Source organism: Gasterosteus aculeatus, chromosome 7 (genome assembly GCF_964276395.1).
Source record: "Gasterosteus aculeatus chromosome 7, fGasAcu3.hap1.1, whole genome shotgun sequence".
NCBI lineage: Eukaryota > Metazoa > Chordata > Actinopteri > Perciformes > Gasterosteidae > Gasterosteus > Gasterosteus aculeatus.
In genome coordinates, this window is record NC_135694.1 from 17,251,031 (window position 1) to 17,277,328 (window position 26,298).

The 26,298-nt window shown below is 46.1% G+C and overlaps 1 protein-coding gene across 8 annotated transcripts in view; it reads right to left on the reverse strand.

Moving 5' to 3' along the window:
- The window catches only part of auts2a (activator of transcription and developmental regulator AUTS2 a), a 316,878-nt gene that overhangs the window by 147,482 nt on the left and 143,098 nt on the right, over positions 1-26,298 (reverse strand). Inside the window, exon 1 of one of the 8 annotated variants that reach the window (XM_078106536.1) lies at positions 19,968-20,344. The exons of the other annotated variants lie outside the window; for them this stretch is intronic. Within the exon in view, the coding sequence (XP_077962662.1) occupies positions 19,968-20,015 (48 nt within the window). The 5' untranslated portion in view covers positions 20,016-20,344. Of the gene's footprint in view, positions 1-19,967; positions 20,345-26,298 lie in introns of those variants that run through there. 8 annotated transcript variants of the gene reach the window in all.

Here is a 26,298-nt window from a genome sequence, read left to right on the forward strand (position 1 = left end):
GGCGACCTTGTCAGACATCATTTTCTTAGCCGGGGAGAGATCAGTGAGGGCGAATGCACCCACTCGGACCGATCTCGCCCATAGCAGGAGGCTTTCCTAGCTTCTGTGCTGGAATGTGGAGCCAAGGCGAAGATACGGAGCCACTAAGGGCTAGTCACCGCAGCCGCAGGGTGAGAGCATCCCGACAGGAGGAGGAGAGGGAAATGAAGGCTCGATAGGGGACGAGGGGAGTAAACGTGGCTGAGAGCACCGTCTAGATCTCATCAGTCACCCTAAGGACTCCATTTCCTCCACCGCAAGCTGGAGGCTACTGCAGCTCGTGGCTGCATTTATATATTGCCATAAATCTCTGATCTATGACGACATTACAGACAAATCAATATGCTTTTAACATCCATCCTCTGCTCTGCGTCGCAATCACCCTTCTCCCTCCTCACAAATGGTCATATAATGCTGTAGTCTGGTGGATTGAGTTATGGGGACAATTCCCAGATTTAATAATGAACTGAGCAGGTGGAGAACGTGTGTGGGGGTGGGGAGAATGAGCAGTGGGAGACCTCTACTCTCTCAGATCATATCTGAACATCTTGTTATAGTAGCCCCGCGTGGCTGTAAAATAACCTTCCTGCCCACTTTACGCACGTCCAATTTCCTGAGCTCTAACAGTTCCCCTGTAGAGCGGGCAAAAAGCTGTCAGAGAGGATGCTATTACTAGGCTACTTCCCACAATGCATTGGGAAACAAACAGACGAGAGTGCTGGGGCTCGGGACCGGGTCAAAAAGATCCCCCCTCCCCCCTGCCTGGTTGGGACCTCATCACCACAGAACAACTCATCAAAGAGATTTGCGTGCATTTAATTACATGATTCCCCAGCCCTTCAATCTGTGTTGCCGAGCTTCAATGCTGGCATTCTAGGGACCATCCAGTTAAAGCCACAGCCGTGTGTGCCAAAGCACAGCTCCCGGAGCTGGGCAGCCTCAATAACAGCAGAGAAAGAGCCCTCTCCTACCGGCTTGCTGGGGCTCTCATTTCTCTTTTTTATTGCCATTTATTTCCCTCCAGGAATTCACTGCCAGTATATTGGCAGGCCTTCCAGTAGATGGAGGCAATGAAATTAAGCGCAGACACTTAACACTGGGTCAAGCCTTGTGTGCGGCTCATGTGTGGAGGTAATATGATAGACAAACGCTTCGAGTCTGGGGAAAGAGGGCTTTTTAATGTTACAGAAATATCTATAGAGGGCTCTGTGTGACACGCGTGGCCGCAGAAAAAGGGAAAATGCACCGGCAGAGTCTGTCAGAGGGAGAGAGATGATATAAACACGAGTAGAACCAATGTGGCCCCACTGTGGTTATTTAACCTGAATAGGTCAAAGCTGTGTCATTACGCTAAACACTGAGTCGTGCATCATCTCCTGGTACAAAAGCAGCTAGAAAACACATAATTGGGCTTATTGGGATTAATTAAAGACATTCCCTCCAAACCAGAGAAAAAGGCCACTACATAAACATATCATTGAATGTATTTACATCCATTCTGGAACAACCACTGTTAATGCATTTTACATACAGTGCATTAATAATGGCAGAAAATTAGACACAGGCTGCACTACGCGACTAATGTATGGACGGTTACATGAGCTACCAATCATTTTTGTCGTTTTGGAAAAGATAACAACACTCACTCATATCAATTACAACACCTGTGAATATCAACATACATGACTTCAAGCCCTCTGAGATCAACGGTTCAATCTGCAGCGAAGACTCATACGATTACAGTATTCTTTATACCACATTCAGAGCATTAATATAGCAGAGAAGCATTTTCTATGTAAAGATGTAGTGGACTAGTTAATGGCCATTTCTTGGCACTGCAGTCAGACTGGGGCCACAGCCGACGACGCCGCCGCCACAACCCACAGGGTCACTCGTGCTTTTAGCTTCTGGCGGTCAGCTCAGCCATCGGCTGTGTGGAGGCAATTTGGCACATTGGAAGCGATACGGTTTATGTCAACCAGCCAAAACTAAATGGGACCGGATGGGTGGAGTACGGTGCAAAAACACCACGGTTTCTGGATAATATAGGACCTCTGCATTTAAAAACAGATTATGGTGAGAAAATGTGCCACGGGATGGATTGCTGTTCAGGTTCACTGCCCGCTCAAAACATTCCCGCTTTTGCACAGAAAGACTTGGAGAGAATACTGCTCGTCTGGCAAGCTGACCTGCAGATAAGAACACTACAGTGTAATCGCTCACACTGACTGAGAAGAGACAAAAAGCACTGTGCTTGCACGTTAGTGAAAACAAACAACGACAGTTCTATGCATCTGGAACCTTCTGCACAGATATTCAAAGAATTAGAAGGGCTCATAAAATATGATGGCAGGATGTACATTTCCCATTTGGCCGACGCAGGGTGTCCGCCTTGGGCCCGGCGCTGTTATCACCAATTCTGGTTGTAAGCCTCCTCATTTAGCCACCTTCCTGAAATTCTGTCATTATGCAGTCATAAAACAAGGCAGTGCCACGCTTCCATCGCACTGACAGCAGCTTGAGTTTGCCTGCTTTGTGACGGGTATGCTAGAAAACATCTGCTCCGGCTGCTGGAACAGACCGGTAATGGGAAACAGCAAAAGGCCAAAGGCAACAGAAATACAGCCAAACAACATGATTATAATTGAAATAATCAGGACTTCAGAGACAGGAAGTAGCTCACATGAACTTCAACAACATACTGTAGGCATTTGATGCAAGATGGCTCATATCGCCATTATGATGACTAGAACATTGTCCATTAACATTTTAGTGGAACCACATTGATGGTGTACTCCGCTCCCTTTCATCCGACTGCCGCCATAAAAGTGCAGCGGCCCCTAATGGGCTGCTGACAGGCTGCGGATCTCGCAAACGGCACACTGTGTTCGGGCTTCCTTTGTGTGCTGTTGGAAAGGTCTTTAATATCAGTCGAGCACAAGCAAAAGATCTGAACAGTGTACCATATTTTATAATACGGGTAGATGACATCCGGCGTTCTGACGGGTTGAGAGGGAGTCACAGGGCTGCATTATCGAGCGATAAAGTACAGTTGCTGTTCACATTGACCCGAGCGTTCTATATCAAAGCGCACTCAAAGTAACAGGTTAGATTTTGCACGACCGTTAGTTGACATTTCAGCTTTTAGCTCGGTGGCGATCGTTCGTAGGTCTGCTCGTAGGTTGGCGGGCCTCCGCTGCGTGTCAGGACTAACAACACCCCCGAACTGTTACATTATTGGACAGTAAAGTACAGCCTCCGGTACCTTATTGTTAAATAGAAAGTATTCCAATCTAATTTTCAGAAAACATACAATCTGTTACTATAATTATTAGCCAGTTAGAAAGTTCTTGGATGTGTGATGCGTGTGGTAATCAGAGGATGTGATGAGGCTATACGCGTGTTGCCAGTGTCGGCTTGTAGCCATTGCAATTCGGTTAGCCAACTGATTATTATTGGTTGACCTCTAGAGAGAATGTAATAGAAAGGTAGGTTTGGAGTGAACTACTAAGTGGATTCCACACAAAACCTCTAATCTTTAAACATCATATTAATGCATCCAATAACCCATTTATAAATGTGGCTTTGCAGAACACTGCCCTATTAAAAGCGTTTAGTTTGCTCACCCTTTGTACTAAGCCTCACCATTGCCAGCACAGTAATGAGACACATGTACTTGGATGGCATAATCATAACATTATCATTGCAGGAAAGAAAGACGATAAAATAAATGTCAGAAACGACACTTGAAAATTTGCAATAATTTTGGAAAGTTTGAGCTACTTGAAAAGCCTCCGTGCAGCAGCAGCATCATTTACGGCGCACACTTGTAGTAGTAGTTCAATGAATGGTGGTTTATACACAAGATGGAACTTTTTATCGTCTCGGTACACCCGTAGAAAATAAACAGTGTTCTCTTTATCCAATGTCACAGCTCTTCTATGGAAATGAAGGGGGCCAGAACTCCCTGCCACTCCAGACCTGACAGCGTCCAACTGGGACCACGCTGCTGGTACAAATAGCTTCCCCACATGCGTGTCAGGGCATTACAACACACGGTGGAACCTCTACCTTCAGCCCAGTTCCACCTGGCTCAGCGTAAAGAGAGACTATTCAGGTGGTTTATTGCTCTTATTTATGTTGAGAATTGCATTGGGATCGTAATCTTGTTGCTTTTCTACTCCTCTGACAAGTGGTGTTTTCAGCAGCTATCAGCGATCTCGGCAGGGGAAAATAATTACTCCATGACCCTCTTTGCAAGCCATGCCCTTACTCTGTTTGTGTTTTGGTCTGGGCTTCCTCTAGCGAGTAATGGACTTCCTTCAACTCATAAATCACACTTGTGCAGTCCTTTTGATTTTTTTTCTCTTTTTTCCCTGGCAATGTTTTTGTTAAGTGTTCCACATCTTTGTTTGCGTGAAGCTATTTTCTGTCACAAAAAGTGGTCAGACAATGCCAGACCTCGCTTTCCTGTTCTTGGAAAGGCACTTTTACAGGCACTGAGGGCCACAAATGTCAACCACAGGAAGGCAATTATGAGAGTAAAATGACTTCCCCGCTGTTATCAATCCACTGTGTGAACCCAGGGAATGGTTAAAAGCTACCATGAAATAGGGCACAGTTAGAGTTTTCTCCTGGGTCCCGGCCAAGGCTGCTAACCCTGCTATTAAGGGCCCGACAAGCTTTGTCAATGCAATCTGCTGAATGCCTTGAGTGACATGCGATCGATATTCTACACTCTCCTGGGTCATCACCAGTGACAGAGGCCTAAGTAATAATACAGCTCTAGCCAACTTAAACGCTTCCACAGCCACAATATTTCATCGGGGTTTTTTTTTTTGTCTCTGGGCTTGCGAGCCACATTTTCTGCACTGATCGAAAGAGGAAGATATGGAAGGTGGGAGAGAACAGGGGAGGGCGGAGGTGTGTTGGGAGTTGGCGAGGGTAGTGAGTGTGGCTGGCAGAGGGAGGTGTGGGGGGAGAGGGGGGCTCTGATAAATCGAAAATGACTGGATGCCGAGTTGTAATCTGCCAGCGTCGAGCCCCCTGTAGCAACACGCCAAATGAAAAAGCACGCTGACAGGCCGGAGAGATGGACGGCCTGCGGTAGATTGCGGGGAGGAGATGGAGCAAGGGGAAGAGAGATAGAGGAAGGAGGGGGAGGAGGAGGGAGTGCGGGAGGGGGAGGAAAAAACAGGCGGAGCAGCGTGGAATTATGGGGCAGACGGTCACGTTTTTTCCAGCGCACTGGAAAGGTAGCTTGCGGTTGCAGCCAGCAAATTCACTCCCGTGCACTCGCACGCATTAACTGCTACCAGCTGAAAACATCAGGGCCCCATTATCATTTTTAATAGGTCTAATGTAAACACAAACAGTTGGCAGTGCTGCACAGCCCATCAAAAGCCGTTGATTAGCTCAACGCTGACAATGTGCTTTATGTGTTCCTCTCACTCGTGTGTGTGTGTGTGTGTGTGTGTGTGTGTGTGTGTGTGTGTGCATACAGAGGGCTTGTAAATCTCGTTATATGCTATCTTTGCATTTTCAAAAACGCCATTTCAAGAGGTGCAAGTGTGCGCACACACATACACACCCCGAAAGGCGACTGTTGTGTCCTTCACGAGCAGGTGAGTCAAGCTCCAACATCAAAATCCAACGCAAGAGCTCCACCTACTGCAAGTGCCTTCGCTGTGCCCCTTCCTCTGTTGCTCAGACCGCCAGCCGAGCTCTGGGAAAACCGCGTTAGTGTGCAGAGCGCGGCTCATTTCTACGCGTTACACTACATTCCAAAGCAACATTTCTCCTTGAACGTTCGTGACGGAGTGAGGAAGAGCCAATCCGGCCCGGGCTAATAGGCTACAGCGGTCCACCTTCACCTCAGTGCCTGACACAACGAGAGCGGAGAGCTAAGCCCGCTCTCCCCTCCCAGGTAATAAGCGTGTAAGCCGGATGCCTGTTAAGCAGGGTCTTGCAGGAGCAGGGCCTGAGAGAAGGAGTCAGTCCGCCTCACTGTCTGCCTACCGAGCAGGCCCGCAGGACCTGAATACACATCAGCGTTCCCTCGCAGAAAAAGCAAAGTCAATTCAGCAGCAGCGCTGAGAGCGAGGCTAGAGGGCCGGGTTTGTAATTGGGAACTCAATAAAGCTCATGTGGAAAACAATGCAAGATGATGCTGACAGATCCCACCCAACAGGACCACAGAGAAGCCAGAGCAAACACTGTGTCCATATGACGCTACACAGGGTTTACACATCTACATCACACGAGCCGCATATATTTAGAAATCTCTGTTGGCACGGCGTGAGGCCAGATGAATTCACAAACAGCAGCAGACATGCCCAGCGAGGTGACAGTGGCCTGGAATCTGTAAAGCCTGGACCCCCCCCCCCCCCGTTTCATTTGCAGACCCGTGGCTTAGAGTGGCACTGTTGCAGAGAAAAGCCATCTCCCTCACAGCGTGGCTGCTGTTTCAGGGCAACACCGATCGGCAGTACGCACCGCGACTTCCCGCGCTCCCACTGGGCTATTCAGGAAATCACGACTGATACCGAACCATTTGTCTCCCTTTTGTGCTCAGCCCTGGTCGTGCCGCCGCCGCAAAAAAGAAGGAGACAGAGGGGGTATAGCTTTATTTGCAACCCCCACCTCGGGGAATCACTGGAAAGTATTTCTATAAACCTCACTGTGGAAATTTTGGTGGAAACATACACACAACAAAAAAAAGGAAGAATAAAACACCATTTTAAAAAGGCAGGCGCTGCAGGAGTGGCTGTCTGCCTGTGGCTTTCTGAGTTTGCTGGGGAAAATTGGGTTTTCAGCCTGAGGTTTATCACTCGAAACATCAGGCACTTTCTGGAACAAATCTGGTGTAATCATCTCAATTAGGCCAGTGTGAGATGAAGACTTTAAATAAGTGGCACAATAATCCACTGAGGTGATCAAAGAAATGCTGGTGGGCAGTCATTTGGGAATTATACTTTGCATTTCTGCGGCTTTCCAGGGCTACAGCGCTTGTGTCAAATGGCTTTGAACTACATAAACAAGCCAGGAACTCATACACTCGTCAATGCAGGTAGTCTTCTGTTGGCTGCAGCACACGAAACCCCCTTTGCCACTATCAATTATTCTGTCAAATAAATGAATAAATAAAATAGGCAGCTCTCACATAATTATAGCTAATTAGCAATTAAAAAAGGGAAGGTGGGTTAATCAGAAGGCCGTGTCCAGCATACCCACGGATAAGATACAAAAGGGTTTCAGAGCAAAGTTGCCTGCTGTTTGGAAAGTGTTCGAGTGCTTCAGTGTTTCACAGATAACAGAGTGGAATTTAGTTTGGGTCAATGTTTTTCTGACCTGCTCCACTGCACCCTCACCTCCTGAACCTCGGAAGATAATCCAAAGCTTTCTCGGATGAGTTTTTACGATTACCCGCCGACAAAAGACAAAACATACAGCCATGACCAGGAACACAACCTTGTGAAATGTCTCAGAGTGAGAGATCACCCGATCACGAACTCTGTCAAGGCCGTGACGCACAAGAAATGACTCCTCTGTGTTTCAACTCCTGCAGACATCGCTTTCCAAAAAAAGCTTTAAGCGAGAAACTACAACTTCAACCGAACAAAAGCCAGTCCTTAGCTTGTGTCGAACAACAGTTGCATGGTAACAAAGCGAGCGTCTCTCTGCAGCATCAGTTTCAAACCGTGTAAAGATTACTCGTATTATAAATTATGGAGAGGCTCAGTGAATCCATACGAGAACTACACAAGGCTGCTTTCCCTTCTGAAAGACAAAGGAGAGCAGCGTGGCAGAGACAACTTGTGAAGCTGGGTACAATCTTAAAAGTATTGGGAAGCGTTTGGGGGTTTGGGTGAAAAATGCTTTTTCTTCCCAGATCCTCAGAGGAGGGCACACTGTGAGCCAAAGAACAAGGCTGAAACCGGCATTTAAAAGCACACTTCTCTCTTGATAACGCTTCATTTAAAATCATCTGTACACACTGCACTTCATGAAAGGACGCCGAGCTTTTGTAGGCCGGAAAGACTCGAGTGCGGGCTCCGAAGAGCTAATGTCAAAATTCCCCCGAGTGGTCTTTTAAACACGTAGGTTAATAATTCAGCAGCGCCTGAACAAAGAGTGAACCGGAGAGCGAGCGTCGGGCTCTCTGGTGCGCGCTGCACTTTCTCTCCCCGTCCCACAAGAAGGAGCGACGACGCGGGCACTTCCCTCCCCGTTCCTGACAGACTTTCTTCTGCTTTCTTTTGAGCGTGGACTTTCAGCAGGCAACCAGAGGCACCCGCCTTGTGTCTCTCTCCCTCTCTCCCCGCCGATGGGCTGCAACGCGCCAGCCTGTCGCCCCGCCGATGACCTGCGGGTGGTGCTGCACGACAACACATCACGGGGAGGAGGGGGACATCGAAAATGACACGTCGTAGAAGTTTTAGATGACAAGGGTGTATATAGTCTTTGATGAGTCAATGCTGCTTTAAAGAATAATATGTGTATTACACTCTGACCCTCCACCATTCAGACATCACTCCAAACAAACGTCATCATCTGTCACGGTGTGCTTCCCTTCCTGTCTTATTTTGTAGTTTTCTGCCACTTGTGTCCGCGGGTAACTTCACTTCCTGCCTGGTCCTGTCATCCCCTGTGATTGTCTGATTGTTTCCAGCTTTGTCCAATCACCTGCACCTCCCTTGTGTATTTAAGCAGTGTGTGTCTCCTGTCACTTGTGGCGTCATTGTCTATTGTCACGGATGATCCCTGTCTTTTGTCCTGGATGTTCCTCTGAAATGTTTTTTTTAAGATGCACACAGTAGATTAACCACGGCCACATGGTGCTTCCAGCTCGGCTTCTGGCAAAGACATGGTGCATCAAGGACATCTCCGAGCCCAAACTCACACCAAATTAAATGTTAAATACTCCACATCCTGTAGGCAGACCTGAAGAGCTCACTATATATATAAATTTACCCAAACACGGTGTCTTGCTGTGTATCCCTGAGGACAACACCTACCTGCTGGAAGGGATCCAGCTCTCGCTTCAAGCTCTCCTCTTACTGCAGACTAGGCAGAGGTAACTGTGCTCGTAGCCCCGGGCAGGACTGTGAGTCAGTTTAAAGATTCCCCATATAAAATACACAATGGATCTTTTTAACTTTCAAAGCCAATAATTGATGAACACAAAGGCCCTGTTGAATTTCCCATGTGAAAGAGGAGCCGACATTGGTTGACTGAATCTGAGCTAGTCACCCCCTCTTCCCTCGCTACATCTTTCTGCTCTCCATCTCCTTGTAGCTGCGGGCTAATTGCAGCGATTTTAGATGATTGTTATTAAAAACAGGCGAGCGGCGGCGCTTTGCGAGCCCAATCCCCTCGAGGAGCGGCCCCCGTCACACCGGGAGCGCCCGTGCATCCTAATGACTGCAATCAGGGCCTGCAAAAGAGCAAGGGCGCCTTTGTTTTCTCCGAAGCCGTGAAGGAGGGAGAAGGGATGCGCACACACAGCAACGCACTCCAACGCTCCTCAGTATGAATAAACCTGAAGAGAACACCGGCGGCGGCGCTGCTGTGTGCACGCCTCGGCGGCTTCTGAAGGAGGCACCGGGAAAATCACGTTACACAAAGCGGAGACAAATGAAGCAGCTCACACAGACACAAAAACACCTTGTTTGAGTTCCACCCGAGGAGTCTACTGCGCTTCATTATGGCCTAAAGAGGAGGTTTCAATCCCTGTTCCGTAGTTAGGCTGATCCATCACCAAGACATTTGCACAACATTCACACGTTCACACTGATGGGCTCCAGTTAGTGCACTCATATTTCCGGCCTGATAAACGGTTATCAAAATGAATGAGATGGCTTTGTTTACACGCACACACACACACACACACACACACACACACTGTAACAGTGTGAGTCTGCAGTAAGTACTACAGAATTAACAGTGTGATTAATTAAATTGGTACTAAATCAATTCCAATTACCCAGCAGGGTCGGTTCTGGTGCAAGGCAGCAGGCAGTACAATGACCAACCACACCAGCAGTTATCTGATACAATTACAACGCGCAAATTACAACATGCGGCAATCAGCACGGAAAATAATGAGGGTTAAACGAGAGCGGCCGTGGCCAGCTGCTGATCGATATCAGGACTATCTGCTGAGTTTGGACGTGATAATCGAGGCGAGAGGAGGAATGATCCAATAAGGGAACAAAACAGAAGAGAGTCGACATGTTGAGCTGCAGTCGGAGTCCGGGTTGGTGGTCAATCAATCAAGGAGCCGGACTGCGGGCTGTGCTTTGACTTGATCAATCACCTCCCCTACTGGCATGAGAAGAGGCCTGTGTTTTGACACAGTCTCTGGTTGTCTTTTCACTGACTCGTCACAGGAACGAACACACGAGACAATGCCGGCATCGCGAGCGAGAGGATTAATAATACGAGAAAACCGTACTTTTCCCTCTGCCTAAAACCCCGTGCTCCTTCAGCCAACATCTCTGCTTCCAGCTTCTTGTAGACGGTGCGACCTCGGTCAAGAAGTTGGTGTGACTGCACGGGGAATGTTGTCTGTTGTCCGATGCTCCGTTGCTTTCCTGCAGCAGCAGAGGCGCCTTGGTAAGTGGATTTCACAGCATTTGAATGCAAATCAGATCACACACACACACTTCCACACAGAGCAAGAGAAAAAAAAAACACAGGACCTGTGGGCAGAGGGTCCTCCACAACACTGTAGCCCCCTCCCTGCCCATGCATAATGCATAAGAACATGTAAATACGTTATTCCGCACATGCATTAATGATCACTGAGAAACTCACAGTCTGAGCACAAGGGCAATTAATAAAAGATGGCGCACAGATAAAGGCCCATGCCTCCCCCGTCTCCTAAACCTCCACCCTGTCTCCCCCACCGCTTGATCCGCTGAGACACATTTCGTGCCAATTCCTAACCTTGTTTTATTTCTGTGCTGCTTGGGGGTGTGGTGCAGCTGGAACGGAGCTGAATAATGAATGGAGGCTATCAGAGCAGCCGACTGCTGTGGAAGAAGTCTGCTCCACAGAAGATACACAGAGGATTCACACGTACACACACACACACACACACACACACACACACACACAACTGCTGTGGTCCTTACTGAATGCTCCAGGGAGGAAATGAGGGGTTAACTGGTCTCTGGGAGGCTGTGAAATGAGGGCTTCATAGCCTGGAGATGGTGCATAAAACATCAACTGCGGAGACGCAGACACAAACACGGTTATCTCGCAGGGCGCAAACAGACTTTTTATTGAGCGAGTTCTGCTTCGGCATTGTAAGACTGGCGGTATTTCAAACTGTAATCGAAAGTTTGAACTGGGCCAACTGTCTTCCTCCTTATTTATGCGCAGCGTTCGGCAACAACCTGTAAGTAGCAAAAATAAGTCTGCTTCAATAGAAGTCTATGAGAAAATGACTTCTCACTTGATTAATACCTCAGTGAACAATGTAAACATCCCAAACGTATGTAACATGTAACTTAACCTCTGTCACCTATCCTACTCGCACAAATAGTTTTTCATTATTTGAACAGAAACCATCATGTATTCCTAAACATAACAACCTCTATCGTTTAAATTCACACCGTTAACCACACATTTAAAAATGCAATTGTTTCACAATGTGCACGTTTTTCTGAATCAGCTCCCATAGAGATCTACGGTGAATGGTGTTGGTAGTTTAATTGCAATCTTTATTTACCTGTTATGTAAATGAGTGAAATCTTATCTGTTCTCACAAACTTTTAGTTTATTAATGTAAAAGGTCATCGAGTTTAGCGTCAACGGTTCCAGCAACTATCGTATGTTTGTGCCTGAATAATGACAAATTATTAATTACAGAAAAACCAAATGTAGTTATTTTCTGACTAATCATGTTTTGTGAGGCATTGTGAGAACTTGTTTTGGAGTGTCTTACATACTTTTGCAACTATTCCTTTTTTGCTGTTTACTGAAGGTAAAAGGATTCCAGGGTCGGATTCAGATCATTTTCTCGCTCCTGTGGACCTTATTAATGGCCGAAACCGACACCGTGTCTCCTTACATCGACCCTCCTGGCATCGGCCGGCGCCCCCCACGTCTCACTGACTATAGAGTACTGACATTTGCACTTACTTTCTCGCCACTTTTACCAGCCTCAGCCTTTATGTCAAACTGGATTTCTAACCGGTGTACAGGCGACAACAAGGAGGAGGCAGAGAGATGGAGGCAGATGGTTGGGGATGTAGAAAGCTCTGCCTTGTCTATTCTTTGTTCCAGAGTACGAGCTGGCCAAGCTGACAGCTTGTCAGTCCAAACGACCGAAGGGACAGGAGCGGGAGATGAGCGCTCTCCCCTCCGCTCTGTCATTCCATCACTCGTGTGCAACCACAGGCTGACCTTTCACCGCCACCATGCTTCCCCTGTCTGTCAAGCACAAAAACACCCCACCCCTCCCACACTTCTATGTGCTGATTTCAAGTGACAGTAATTACTGTTTATTAGCTCACTTTGGCCTTGCCAAGTCCAAGAGCAGCAGCCACATATTAGAGTGATTAGACAATTAGGGCCATTACAGTGGCTGATGTCACAAAACACAGGCTACGCGGTGGATAGAAAGAGTAGACGAATCCCAGTCCTCGCTCTCCCTCCATTACAGTCATTTCAACAGCTCCAAGCTGGCGGAAAATGGGCCTAATGATGCAGCTTGTGTGCCTCCCTGTCCTATTTAAAAATGGACTGCATTCGTTTGTTAGAGTTAAGGAGGGGTTTGGGTAGGGAAGAAGACCTGGTGTAACACTAATTAACACGTGGCGTGTGCTCGTTCCCTAAAAATGTACTTAACACGACTCACCCCGCTTCGTTTATCTAAGCAAATGAGCAGAGATGTGTATCTACTTAAGCTGCAGTAGGTCAATTAGTAAAGCTAAATAATTCAAAGAATGTAATATTTAGGTCCCACAAAAACCCTATGTTCTTAAAAAACCTTCTACACTCAGTACGTGCAATTACAATTAGCATAATTAAAGTGTATCATGTATTAATTATTACATAACAATTTCAGTAGAGCTAGTTTAATTCTGTATGTGTGCCTACATGGGAGAGATTCCATCTTACCATTGCGCACTGCAGAAATGCAAATGAACAAATCAGGCAGCGAGGTAGCAGACTGAACAATCTTTAAGAGACAAGTCGGGGAAAACTAGCGAAAACCAGCGCATGAAGAACAGTAGTATGTAGTCACTGTGCTGGAGGACGAGAGCGGAGAGGAGAAATAAGGGGAACGAGCAGGAGAGGAGACGAGAGGAGTGAGGAGGAGAAGGAAGCCAGCATCTGGACACGGCGAGACATCACAGCATGGTCAGAGTCTTCTCCTGTAGGAGGATTAAAAGGGTGGGAAATCTGTTTCCTGTCATCATGCATCTTGTCATTCTTTGTTCAGCCATCTTGCATCTCCTACACCAGCTGTTTGCTGCCTGTGCTGACAGATGGCTGCTTCTCTTTGATATACACTCTCCCCCGGTCCGCTCTGCCTCGCACTCACTCACTCCCCCCAAACTGAATAAAACTTTGAGGTATGGACCAAGGTGGATTACGCTGACTGCAGAGAAAGCTAGTTGGTCTCAGCGAGACGCTGTTGGCCCTTTGAGGAACATAACGGTGTATAGTCCGATGTCCTTATGGGAAATAATGATCTAGACGTTTTGTATTTGAATGTGGGAGTGTGTCCACTTGGGTGTATGCAGTTCTGTTCCGCGGAGCTGGCCAAGTTAGAAAGATGTTAAGCCAAGTCTCACTCAGAGGGAGGATGCAGAGAAAGGCCTAGGATTCTGTCTTTGGACCACGCCAGCGTACGCTGGTATTGCCAGACAGTTACACAAGTTTACATTCAGACAAAAAGCAATTGTTGGGCTTTGCAGCAGTCTGCAAGCGTGTGATCCATCCTTTCACAAATCTGAGACATTCCCATAGCTCACATTGCCAGGCTGCCTCTGTTTGTGTGTGTCTCTGTGTGAAGTGCCCCTACATTGCATGTGAGCGTGCACACTGGATAACAGAGGGCTCTTTGAGCCCGGGTAGCACGGTCTGCCCCTGCAGCTCAGGCAGCACAACTATGGGAACCGTCCCCGTGCCCGGTCAACCAGCAGGCTGAAACCAGAGCTGCTCAGAAGCAGGCCTCAGACGGCCGGCGGGATCCGGCATTCCACTGAGAACTTAACTGGGGCTAACGAGCTACGGGAGGGCTCCTCTGGGGAGAAACTGGGGTAAACGATCCCCGTGCAGCTCTGCAAACACCTTTACTCTGCGTGAACACCACTCCGCTTTCAAAACGTTTCCAAACACTTTCATGTCCCACCAAAACGATGGTTGAAGAAGCATCGTGATGCAAGTCAACGTGACCCTTGTTGGTTGGCCACTTTATCAGCTCTCTTCCTGTCATATACACAGAGTTGGTTGTTTGCAATTTAACATTTTTATAGATTAATATATGTATATATGCTCATGTTACAATATAATTAATATTTTACAGAATAGTCAGTAAAACGTTATTTCACACTATGATGATTAACTTCAAACCGTGAGTCGAGGGGTTTGAACGGATCAACAACGTTCTGTTACACCACTGGTCCATATACATATACAGTATGTATAATCGTAGGGTTACAGACACACACATCCGGTTGCCTTTAGATTGTGTGCAGGAGATGGAGATAAAAAGCGAGAGGCAAAAAGCATACAGCCTGTGTGGGTGAAAGTTGTCTTTCCAGTTGGCTAAGCATCCAGTCAGACGCTCCATCCATCTGTCAGGCCCGTCCCTAGTGGCTACACTGAGGGCTTGCTCCTTCTCCCTCCCGCCCTCCCTCTCCCTCCTTCTCCCTCCTGCCCTCTACCTCGCTCTCTCTGGTTTGCGATTGTTTAGTGATCCAGACACTGGTCAGCCACTACCTCTCCCCCTCCTGTCTTCCACTGAGGAGGCTGGAGAGCAGGGACACACAGGCAGGCACTGCATTGTTACAGCGCCCTCACTGTGTTTACATCCAGCAAATTAACACAAACATGGCAGGGGGATATGAGATCCTGCCTGGGGCTTGAACCCAGCAGCAACTGCCACTTACGTCAAACACACACACACAGGAAGAGGAATACTATAGAGGTAAGCTATGATGATTTTTTTTTTCATTTAACATATTTTCTTTAAAGATGCAATTTAAAGAGTTTTTTTAATAAAAACTCAAAATTATTTTTTCTCTCCACCAGTGAAAGCCCTGGGTTTAGAAGTACAGTGAATATAAAATGGGCAACATAATAATCCTGCCTCCTCATCTGTGTAACTGCCAAGTATTTCAGTTCTACTGTACGCTCGTCCACTTGGAGGCTTAGCATAAAGAGGCACACAGGACGCCCCGCAAAAAAACCACTTAGCCCTTCATGAACAAACACTTCTAACAGGGTGAAAATCTGACTCGTCAAGCTACTTTACTCCCACTAAGCTTTTGTTGTCTCCGCTGTGGCGGAGGCTTTTGTCTGACAGATGTTTACAGGGGTTGGGCGATGTTTCCTCACTGCGCGCTGCCTGGAAAAACATCTGGAGTGTGCAGGGATTTACCAGTAATCCCTTCGGCAAGCTGTGGAGCTCGTAGAATTTCAATGTGTGTGGAATGGAAGAGAGTCTTTCTGGACTGCACAAAAATAGGGAAATGGCAGCGCCTGCTTTGCGACAGGCGCTGCTGGGGTTAACAGTTCCGTAAGCCTCTTAACGCTGCAGCACTATTAAGCATAAATAAATGACACCGACTTGGCTAAAATGACTCCGATACACTCTTATTAAAGTCGGGCCTGGATGGAGGGGCAGAGGGGTACAACTTCCATGCAGATCAAAAGGAGAAGCTTTTGCCATTGGGAATGTTGCTCAAGAGGAACCCTCTGAAGCGCAGAACACAATTAGCCTAAAGCTACACACCCAGAAGCAAACCAGTCAACAGCAGCAGATTGCGTTCTTCAAGATCTTCCCCGAGCAGAACCATCCACGGGACGCACCGCCGTGGTTTGAACCTTCTCACTGAGTGGATGTTTGAAACAGGCGATGCCACCCAAGAGGTTTCCACGCCGTGTGTCTCTTATATAACAAACTGTGGCATCTTCAGAGACTGCAATAATGATAACCCACAACCCAGTGTGTTGTTTTCACACTAATTATAGTCATTACAGTCGCCCTCTACTGTCCAACAAACCAGGTAAACACAGCCAGTCAATCAAACATCTGTGGGAGCTTGCATAGTGGGGCCACATGTTACACAGCGCAGTTTGGTCAATCTGACCCAATGGCCTTGTGAAACAAAACGGTTTCATCTGCGAGAGAAGGAGACTGTTGGTTTTAATTTGCCACTTTATTATGGATTTTAACGTTGCATTATAATATTTAATTTACTCATTATACATATTAAAACACAATGTTTGCAATGTATTGGAAGTAGAAAGTAGAATCAACTATGTTCTCAAAACGTTGAAGCACCTAATAATACTGTGCTGTATGCTCTACCAAAATGAGACTGGAGCCCCGAACATGCCTTAAAAAGAAAAACAACAGGACCTGGGATTGTGAGTAATTACACATCATATGTCAAAGTCATTGTTGTATTGAGGCCAGTCACGAAAACAGCACAATTTTAAAATGTGTACATCCTCCTTACAATTATGAACGAGGAATTGTTCAACAATACGGATTGCCATATTGAATGTTTATGAATTTCAAATTGTTTCAGTTGAGCATTTGTAAAGCTTTAGTTTAGCCCAGAAGAATGATCATGGAGAAACAGTCAGTGGCTAGGCGGGTATTTTGTGAACCATATTCAATGCATACAAATCGATTAGAATGCCACAAAATGTTTGAATTGAATCCAAAACAAATACAACTCCGTGCCATGTGTGGGATACTGCACGTAGAGTGTAAACCCCAACTATCGACTGAGCACATCAACGTACAGCACGTCTTTAACAGAGCGCACATACAAACACAACGTGTTACCCACGGCCAAACGGAAGCAACTCATCTTCCCTCGAGTAGCTTTGTATGCGTTACTATGTGGTTCTGATGGAGGTTTGGCTTACCTGGGAATTGTTATTTCAATCACACCACATCTATCTGATCGCTATTGTTGTTGGTCACATTAATAGCTCTTGAAGCTCTGTGTCTACCATTTTTGTAGCTTCTTCTTGGATGCGTGCTTATGAATCACAGAAATGATAAAGAAACCACCACACACTTCTTTTGGGTCGCACTTGAGTGTTTTGAGGAAGAACCCGGCCTAGTAGACCTGTAGCTACAGACAGGGTTATGTTTGTCCCCACAATTGGGAAAACAGTTTTCCAATGCCGCGTTAAAGGTTAAACTGAGCAGCTCAACCAGTCCCATTCCTCCGCTACATTTCTCACAAGGTTTTGTCCTAAAATAGTTTGAGGCCCAAAGATATCAAGAATCAGTGGTTGTCATTCCTTTTGCAGCACAAAATATTTTAGTTCAGTATTGACAGTATGATTCTTCTCTTGTTTAAGTGGGGTTTCTAATGAAGGACTAAAGGTTGGTCCATTTTCTCCAGCGAGGGATGCAGGCCGTTCTTTGTTAAAAACTGAGATTATGACTGATAATAAGGATGTTACCCACATGTTCTATTAATACAATGGTAAAGTGTCCTCGCTCTACACTCATGAAGGCTCCAGTCGAGTATACTTCAATGTAAATGTATCTCTCCAAGAGCCGCCATCTGGCCATGGGTTAACACAGCAATCACATGCCACTCTGTGTGTTTAACTGAATGAATGCTGTGTGAGTCGGGTTGCTGTTCGCCCTCTGTGAGTCTGTGGCCACAGAGTTGGCCCACTGGGGGGTCCTGGCACTGGCTTAGGGGACAAAGAGAGCAGGACGTCAGTGTTTTGGGGTTTTTTTTCCACCCAGAGGAACGTAACCCACCTTTAACCTTCAACTCGCTCTCATACCATCTCACTTCAGGACACAAGCCCACACACGGGGGCGGCAATTACCCTTTCCCCAGACTACAATGACCCTGGTCTTGACCCAGGAGCCACCGTGCTCCGTGCCCTTCTCACCCTTTCTCTTTAGGGAGCACGGGAGGTGGCGGGTCGATTGGAGCGGCGGGCGGGAGGGCTGGGGGGGCTGAGGAGGGAATCAAATGAAAGACAGCCACACAGTCAAAAATAGCAACACTTGTTTAAGGTCACTTCCTATTGGCATGCCGCTAAAAGGGTGTCTGTCAATCATGCGTAAGCACACAGAGGGAAAGCTGACGGCTGCAGATGCCCTTCTCGGCCCCGGACCCCCGTAAGCACCGACACACACATTCTGTTCTTGTGTACTGGGAACACACACGTGGAGGAGAACAGCCACGTAGGAGCGAGGATGAGCGTAGCCAGACGCACAGCGCCAGTTCACCAAAGTCAAGTAAACATACTCTGCAATTGATTCACTGAAAATTAGGGATATTGGAATTCCAGAAGGTGGTAACTAATCAGCTGGTCAGATCTTGGTCTCTTCACTTCTTGACTGAACATGAATACTGAAATTGTAACAAACAGGCCAACTTGTCTCGGCTCCTCCCGTTTCAACTCCATTACTTACTCCTTTTTGTATGCGGAAAATTTAATTTAACTTAATTTGTTAAATTAAGTTAAACCTGACCTTTTGGGTTAAATCAGTTGTGAACATTCAGTAATTTTGCTAGTAGATCGTTAGTGATGGATTTTTCTTGCATATATACATGTGGTGTAAAAATATTTGACACGCCATAAAGATGGTTATTTTTAAAATAGACCTGGTTGTAAAGGAGAAATAGAGAAGCCATCTTCTCACCTCTCCACCTTTAAGACTGCTAAAGTATAAAATGGCAGGCCAGATGGAAACACAGCACTTCAGGCACCGACAGATGCTCCCATGAGGCCACTTGGCACGGTCTCACTTATCCACGATAATGGGCCAGTGCAGCCTACGTAAGCTGCTTCTAGATTGTTTTACAGCAAACTTAACGTCGAGTCGTTTACAGAGTAAGCAGTAAACAGAGCTATGGTTCTGGTTGCTTTGTGTAACGAGATAGCTTTATTGATCCTACAGTCCAGACACCTGATGCTGAGTGGAGAACTCGATCGGCATAAGAGGGGGTCACCAGCAAAACCAGGCAGCGGGTCACTGATCGTCTGACTGGCGAGCTGACTGAAGGTACAACCAGTTTTCTTTATCACATCTGTAACCGCTGGAGGGGAAGTGCGAGCAGCGGACGCAAAGCTTGGGTTCACGTTGTTATGGCGTCCACGAGCGTCCCGCTGAGGACTCGTGTCCCATCAGACTCAACCCGCATTACGCGAGCTACAGGCTCTGATGTCCAGGCGGAGACATTCTGCAACAAGGTTCACGTATTTTACTTACTGGGCGAATTTTTTTCCTCTTGTTTATATTTCAATGCGAAAATTAACATTTAGGAAGCTTTTAAGTTATATTTTTATTATATGCTTTATTCACCAGATCTTTGATAACTATTTATAAGAAAAGAACATCTGGGATGTCACACTAGCAACATGCAAATTCCAGAATCACGATTTAAAACTATGTTTTTTAACTACACTTGCAAAGATTAGAAGCAATGTGCTTATAAAACCTACAACGCTATCAATCAAATGGCATCAGAACTGCATGTATTGCCATTCTGTGAGATTCACCCCCCCCCCAAGATCAAGAATGTCTGGAAAGAGTCTCCATGCACAGCTCAATAATTCAACATAGTCATGGAGAATCAATATCACATGTTCAGATATCTGCCGGGACATTCAGAGTAGAGGATTCAGGCTGCCGGGGGGAGGTCTGTGAGAAAAGTACCGCTCCAAAAAAAATCATCTTGTGTACTTACCTTCTCGTTGTATTTGAACTTGACATAAAACCAACTGGACTTGATCATCCTTCCGTCCTGTGACCTTGACTGATTCAGTGTGCCGGCTGAGTCTACGTCCCCGACAAGAACTGATGGCCACCGTGCGGCGCGGTTCTGCCTCTTTATCCTGCTCGTCTTTTACTGGTTCTGTCTCTTCCGAGCCTACCGGGGGTTTCTTCCAGTCGCTCGTCCTCGACGGCGCAGCGTGGTGTGCTCAGTGAGCATGCGGCCCGGTGCGCTTAGGAGGCTGACGGGAGAGCTCCTCAGGAAAGCTTCAGCTGTGGTGGCAGATGCCAGCAGAGGAGAATATGAGCGGACCCTGAAGACTGAAGCAGTAGCCTCCCTCGCTGCCCTTTCCTTCCCTCCCTCCTAACTTTCTATCCATCTAAACGTCATGCTCCATTTCTCTCTCTCTCTCTCGCGCTCTTTTTTATTTTCCCCTTTTCTATCGCTTTGCTCACTCAATGTCTCCCCCCAGTGCTTCCCATTGCTCTCTTTTATGCACCGTTAAGCTCTTACCACCTGACCTTGTTTAACCCGCTTCTGTATCTGTTTCAATTTTGCGTTTCCTCGCCCTCTGTGAAGTAACACTGTCTGCTTTATTATTTCTACAGACAGCAGCCCCTGATGTTGGTCTGACCCCGAAGGCGCAGTGCTGCCACGAGCCAAATAAACTCTTGACGGCTGAACAAATGTGCCTCGAAAATGCTCAGATCAAATCTGTCAAATGCAGTTATGTCGAGATCAGACCGGGTACAGCTAAACTCTGCATGAGAGCTTCAAACAAGCATCGCAAAAAAGAATTTTTGTTAGTGTTCCCATTTCATAAAATACAAACCACTGCCTCACTTGGCTTCCACCCAGATCTAACAAGGTCCAACATTTGAACCAACTTAATATACAAAATTGATTTGTTTTACTAAATAACACAATTTTCCAATCGAAATCTATTTTAATTCAGGAATTGCTGAAGGAATGAGTCCTAAAACAAAGAATTGGATCCAAACACTGTGTGGTCTATATAAAAGGTGTCATTTGATCAGCAGCTTATCATATAAATAATATGACTCGATAAGCTCTGTCAAGCTAATTTTTTATGTATCATTAACATACAAATATTGATTCAAGCAGCTTTAACATTTTTCAAAAGTTCACTTTTTGTTGATAATCTTCAATATTGATAACTGAATAAGCAGCAATCAATGTACATTTAAAAATGTTCAGTTTTTTTTTCTCTTCAGGAGTTAGATTGTGTTTTGTCAGATTAGATTTTTGGAGGCCTTGCAATAAAAGCAAGCACCACAGCAGTTTAAATTTGGAATAAAATATGACTAATTGTTTTTGTTTTCCCAAACTGAGCTCCACCAGATGTCCTCAGACAAAAAGACAATACCAAACAACCAAAACTCTTCTTCGGCCAAAAAACTACAAAAAGTCTGAGTGGGAAGCTGAGCGAGAAAATATAAATTACGGAAGGTCTATACTTTATATCCAAAGAGATACATCCTCTCAATGTAGGGGTCAACCAGCTTGCTGTGCTAAAAAGTGTGAAAAATAAAAGTGAGGATTTACTGAAGAGAGAAAAGCTCACACAGTGGCATGAATATAGTACCAGAAGGGCACCAGCAGCATGCTTTGGAAGCCTTTGCATCAGCATTTGAATTGCACTTTGCTAAACCAGCTTCATTGCCTGAGGCCTTGTCTCTCTCTGGACTGTGACACACAAATAAAAAGGATCGTAATCCATCACACGTTTGATCAACAAAAGGGCTCTGGTTTCAGCAGGGGGGCAGCAAACTGACATCATGAACTGGACCTCTAAAAAGCCCGTCGCCTCCTTTGAGAAGAGCGAATGGGCCACCCAGCCAATGTTTACATTCTGCCACTCCCCTCTGCACACATGGGCCCCGATCCCAAACACACAATAGCGCTGTGTATATAATCACGCCACCTTTGACTACTGCTTGAGATGTCTGCCAGCTAGAACAGGCTCCTGTATCCCCTTGAGTTTCAATTTGGCAGCTCCTGAATTACGCTGAGGCAAGTGCTCCATCACAAGAGACCACTGGGTTGTAAACAAAAGCAGTACGACTCAATAGTGCCAATAGCTGTGTTAGCATCCATGGAAAAAGTAGCTCCCTTCGGCCAAAACTCTAGCCAAGGTCTTAAGTGCCGGTCTGGCAGAAGCGTAAACCATTGTGGGACAACAGGGGAAACTCCTACTTTGACTGCATCTCCTGCACTAGTCCTGCTGATGGAATTTGAATCCACCCGGTGATGGTTTGTTCTCTGCTCAAAATGAAGTTTGGGGTCAAATGTTTGGATGTTTCATGCATTATGCATTATGTGATTAAGAAAAATGTTTTCCAGGATTGGGAAAAAAAATTGACGTTTTATTCAAAGGATTTCTTAGACCTATTGATTTGTTCCTCTACCTCCTTGTTTGTCATGTATTATATTCCTGTGAAAATGAATGCTGCCATACCATAGGTTCTGCTTTGAATTATTACCGTTATGAGGATTATAGTGTGAAGTTTTCTAAGTCACTGCAAGGATGCTGCAGCCTTATTTACTGATCTGCAAACCACCAGATGGACGTTGTGAACTGACTTTTTTGTGTTCTCTACCCAGGAGTCTTTAACACTCCCTTCACCTCTTAGCATCCTTTCACTTTGGGTTCTCTTTTCAGAGGCCAGCAGTGAAGTATTGTCAGAAGAGCTTATCTTCAACAGGTCGGGCTAATGAAAAGAAAAACACAGTTTACTAGACTTAGGCTTGTGTGTTTTGGTGTGTGGGCTGCTGTATGTTGTTTTCGCCTTCTGACTCTTTCTTCTTCAACTCTTCCCTCCCTCTCTTCTGTTCTTCCCACTTTCCACTCCCCTCATCACCGTCACCCACGGGGAGACTGTGGCGCTGTAATGCTAAGTGACAGCCTGCCTGCCTGCTCACTTCCCACACACATGCCTACGCCTGGCCGGGTCCCTGAGGACTGAGAAGCGAGAGCTCCGAGGGCTGAAATTCAGGAAAAGATTTTTTAAAAAGCAGCTTGGGGGTCCTGCTGTGTATTTAGACACAACACAGAAACTTGACAAGGCTGAAAATATGACGTCATTGCGCTGGTGATAATGTGTTCAGGGCTCTGAGATCCCTTTGGATCTCTAGTTAAACAATCAAATGAAGCATGTTCAGAGATTATATCAAAACAATTGACTTAAGGGGCAACAGAGTGGAATAACACATGGTTAACATTGTTTCCGCTTGGCTTTATCAGCAGGCAGAAGGGGGCTGAGGAGGAAGAAATGGGTTTTCATGCTCCAACGTCCTCAAACAACAATACATCTGAAAGGTGTTGCAAGCAGATATTTCCTTTTGATTTCTCCCTTGTTGGATCAACCTTCCCAAAGCCAAACAGGGAAGCAGCGTGAGAACTCAGAGGCCCTGGAGCTGCGGACGCTTTCCCGCCGGAGGCCCCTCTGCTCCTGGGGAGCGAGGACAGAACGTAGTGTTTTGTATGAACATGCCAGTGTCTGCGTAGATTAATGGTTGTAAATGCTCATCCAAGTGTGTCCTTGTGCAGGACACATGGAGCAAAGACAAACGCTAAAGCAGCACAGATGTTCAACCATCCCTGAAGTCTGAGCCCTGTTGCCGTTTTCCATTAAACCTGCTGGCACAAAAAGAAAAACACTACAAGGAGGGTATGAAGGAGAACAGCAAACCCTCTCTCCACTTCCCTAAATTCTCTAAGAGGTTCCTTTAATCTTTAGGCTCTCGGGGGCAAACAGAGTGCTGCTCGGTTAAACACGGGCGTCCTACACATCTAAATGTAAGGTAAGAGGAGACACAAAAAGGATCTCTCGGGGAGAGAAGGGAGAGCAGTATTTCCGAGGTTGTCAGACTCCAATTAGTCCTGCTTGCAGTAAGAATAGTTGGTGAGGGAGCGAAGCAGTTAAAAGAACCGATTCTGTCCGTAGGTTTTAGACTTTCGGCTCTCTCTGGAAAAATGTTGCACGCACAGCGAGGCAGCGGCCGTACACGGCACGGCACGGTGCAAGTTTCCTCTCTTCCTGTCCGCAGGCTGTATTGGCCAGCAACACGAAAGGCCATTTCCTGCTCTCTGAGTACACACAGACAGATATTAGAGTTGAGGCTGACTCTCTCTGATGGCCAGATAATAAAGGCCCGAGTCCCATCTAGGCCACAGCCAGGAAATCACGTCAGCCCCCCACCTCCTGCTAATACTGGGGATTATAGCACCAGGTTGCCTTGGCACAAATTACTTTGGCTTTAAAGGAGCAAGGCTACTTGTATTAAGGCCCATGAGGGACAGTAATAACCTGGATGTGCTTTTCTAGGACGGCTGCACACTTGACTGGAAGAAGATGAAATGCAGCTTGTTTGTTTATCATCTTCAATGATTGTATTAGTGTGATTTAGTTCAAAACCTAAGATGAAATACTTTATTTCATTTATATTTTAGGAAGAAAAATAATTAATTAAACAAACAAGAGTTTTAATAGCTCTTAAATATCAACCGTAAAAGTAGCTGAGCACCAGGTCACGATGGAGCTTTGCAGTGGCGCCAGAGGTACACTGTCCCATTGGAGCATCATCAAAGCGCGGGTACGGCTCCTGCTTTTGGTCTGTTCATGATTTCATGGTTATCCAGCCAATAGTTGTTGAAATAGTTTGACCGACAGAGCGACAAAGCCCCCCCGACAGCAGTGACACCAGCAGAGGTAAAACTCGCCTGCTTTCAGCTACAAAGATCCAACAACAACCTCGCAAAAATAAGACATACTGACAGAGATCACTAAGAGGATTTAGAAATCCTTCCATGTCTGATTCCTAACAGGGTTTTTTCTCAAAAAGTACATAAAGGCACTTGGAAATACAGTAATCCCTCGTTTATCGCGGGGGTTACGTTCCGAAAATGACCCGCGATAAGTGAAATCCGCGAAATAGAAAACTTTTTTTTTTTTTACAATTAGCAACTATTACATGTATACAAATACAGTGACTCGCGTGTAGGCCGTTTCACTGCTCTTCAGACTGGGCCGCTGCATCCTGACTGCGCTCTGCAGTGTTCTCTTCTTCTGAAGCCCGCGGTGCAGGTGTGTTTGTTCGGGAGAAGAACATAGTGATAGGCAGCTGTTGTCGCTCTTTTTTCTTCTTTGCAAAAAGATCCTTGTACACCGACATGCCACCATCGATTACGTTGGAGAACTGTAATGAACGGCTCGGGAGTGAGTTTTTAGCGAATCAGAATGCAGAGCACAATGCACCAAAAAAAAAAAAAATGCAATATGAAAATCCGCGAAATAGCGAATCCGCGATAAGTGAACCGCGAAGTGGCGAGGGATCACTGTATATCAAATGAAAAATAGTTTTAAAGAAGGGGCGTGGGGGCGGTAGACTACAGGGTTACAACAACAAAAAAGAGAACGTGAGGTCACAGGAGGATACTGTCGCACTGTAAAGCATGTTGCTCAATGGTTTACATTGTGTGGAGCTGTAGACGTTTTGTATATACTAAATACTTACAAAAGCTAAGTGCCGTGATAAAGTGTGTTTACATGTAACCACAACCTTGTAAAAGCCTTGAGACTGCTTCAGGTGGACAGCAGCATGCAAATACAGATTTGCACACACACAGACATTAACATACCGTCTGTCCGAGTCTCCAGCCAGGACTTCATTTGGAACTCATTTCCAAACACAAATCAGCGGGCTATTTGGACAGAGGTCTGGATGAGGAAGGGGAAACAATGAGCTCCAGGGAGAAATATGCAAGAGAAGTAGGAGGGGAAATGGCTCCATGTTCCAATGACTTTCAGATGCATGAGTCTATGCCAGATCCACGATGTTTGAGTTCACCGCTACCCTACCTAAGCGCCTTTGCACGCATTCCCCCTCTGCTCCCTTGTTCTGCGAGGCAAACCGGCCCGCATCGGTGGGTCAAAGCACAGCTGAGATGATAGCAGGAAACAGACATAAACACAGATTAATTGCTTCCAGGCAGCAGAGACTTGGGACTGGGTCGGTGTGTGTGTGTGTGTGTGTGTGTGTGTGTGTGTGTGTGTGTGTGTGTGTGTGTGTGTGTGTGTGGGATGAAAGGCAAACGTATAAAAAAAAAATGGATGGCTTGAATTGGGGTAGCATCTGGACTCTAGTCTAGTCTGGGCCTCAAAATATTTTACATTTGTACATTTAATGGGTGCATAGATACAAATTATAACTATGTAACATTTTAAAGATTACAACATTATTATTATTATTTTTATTATTATTACAAGATAAACAAAGAGTG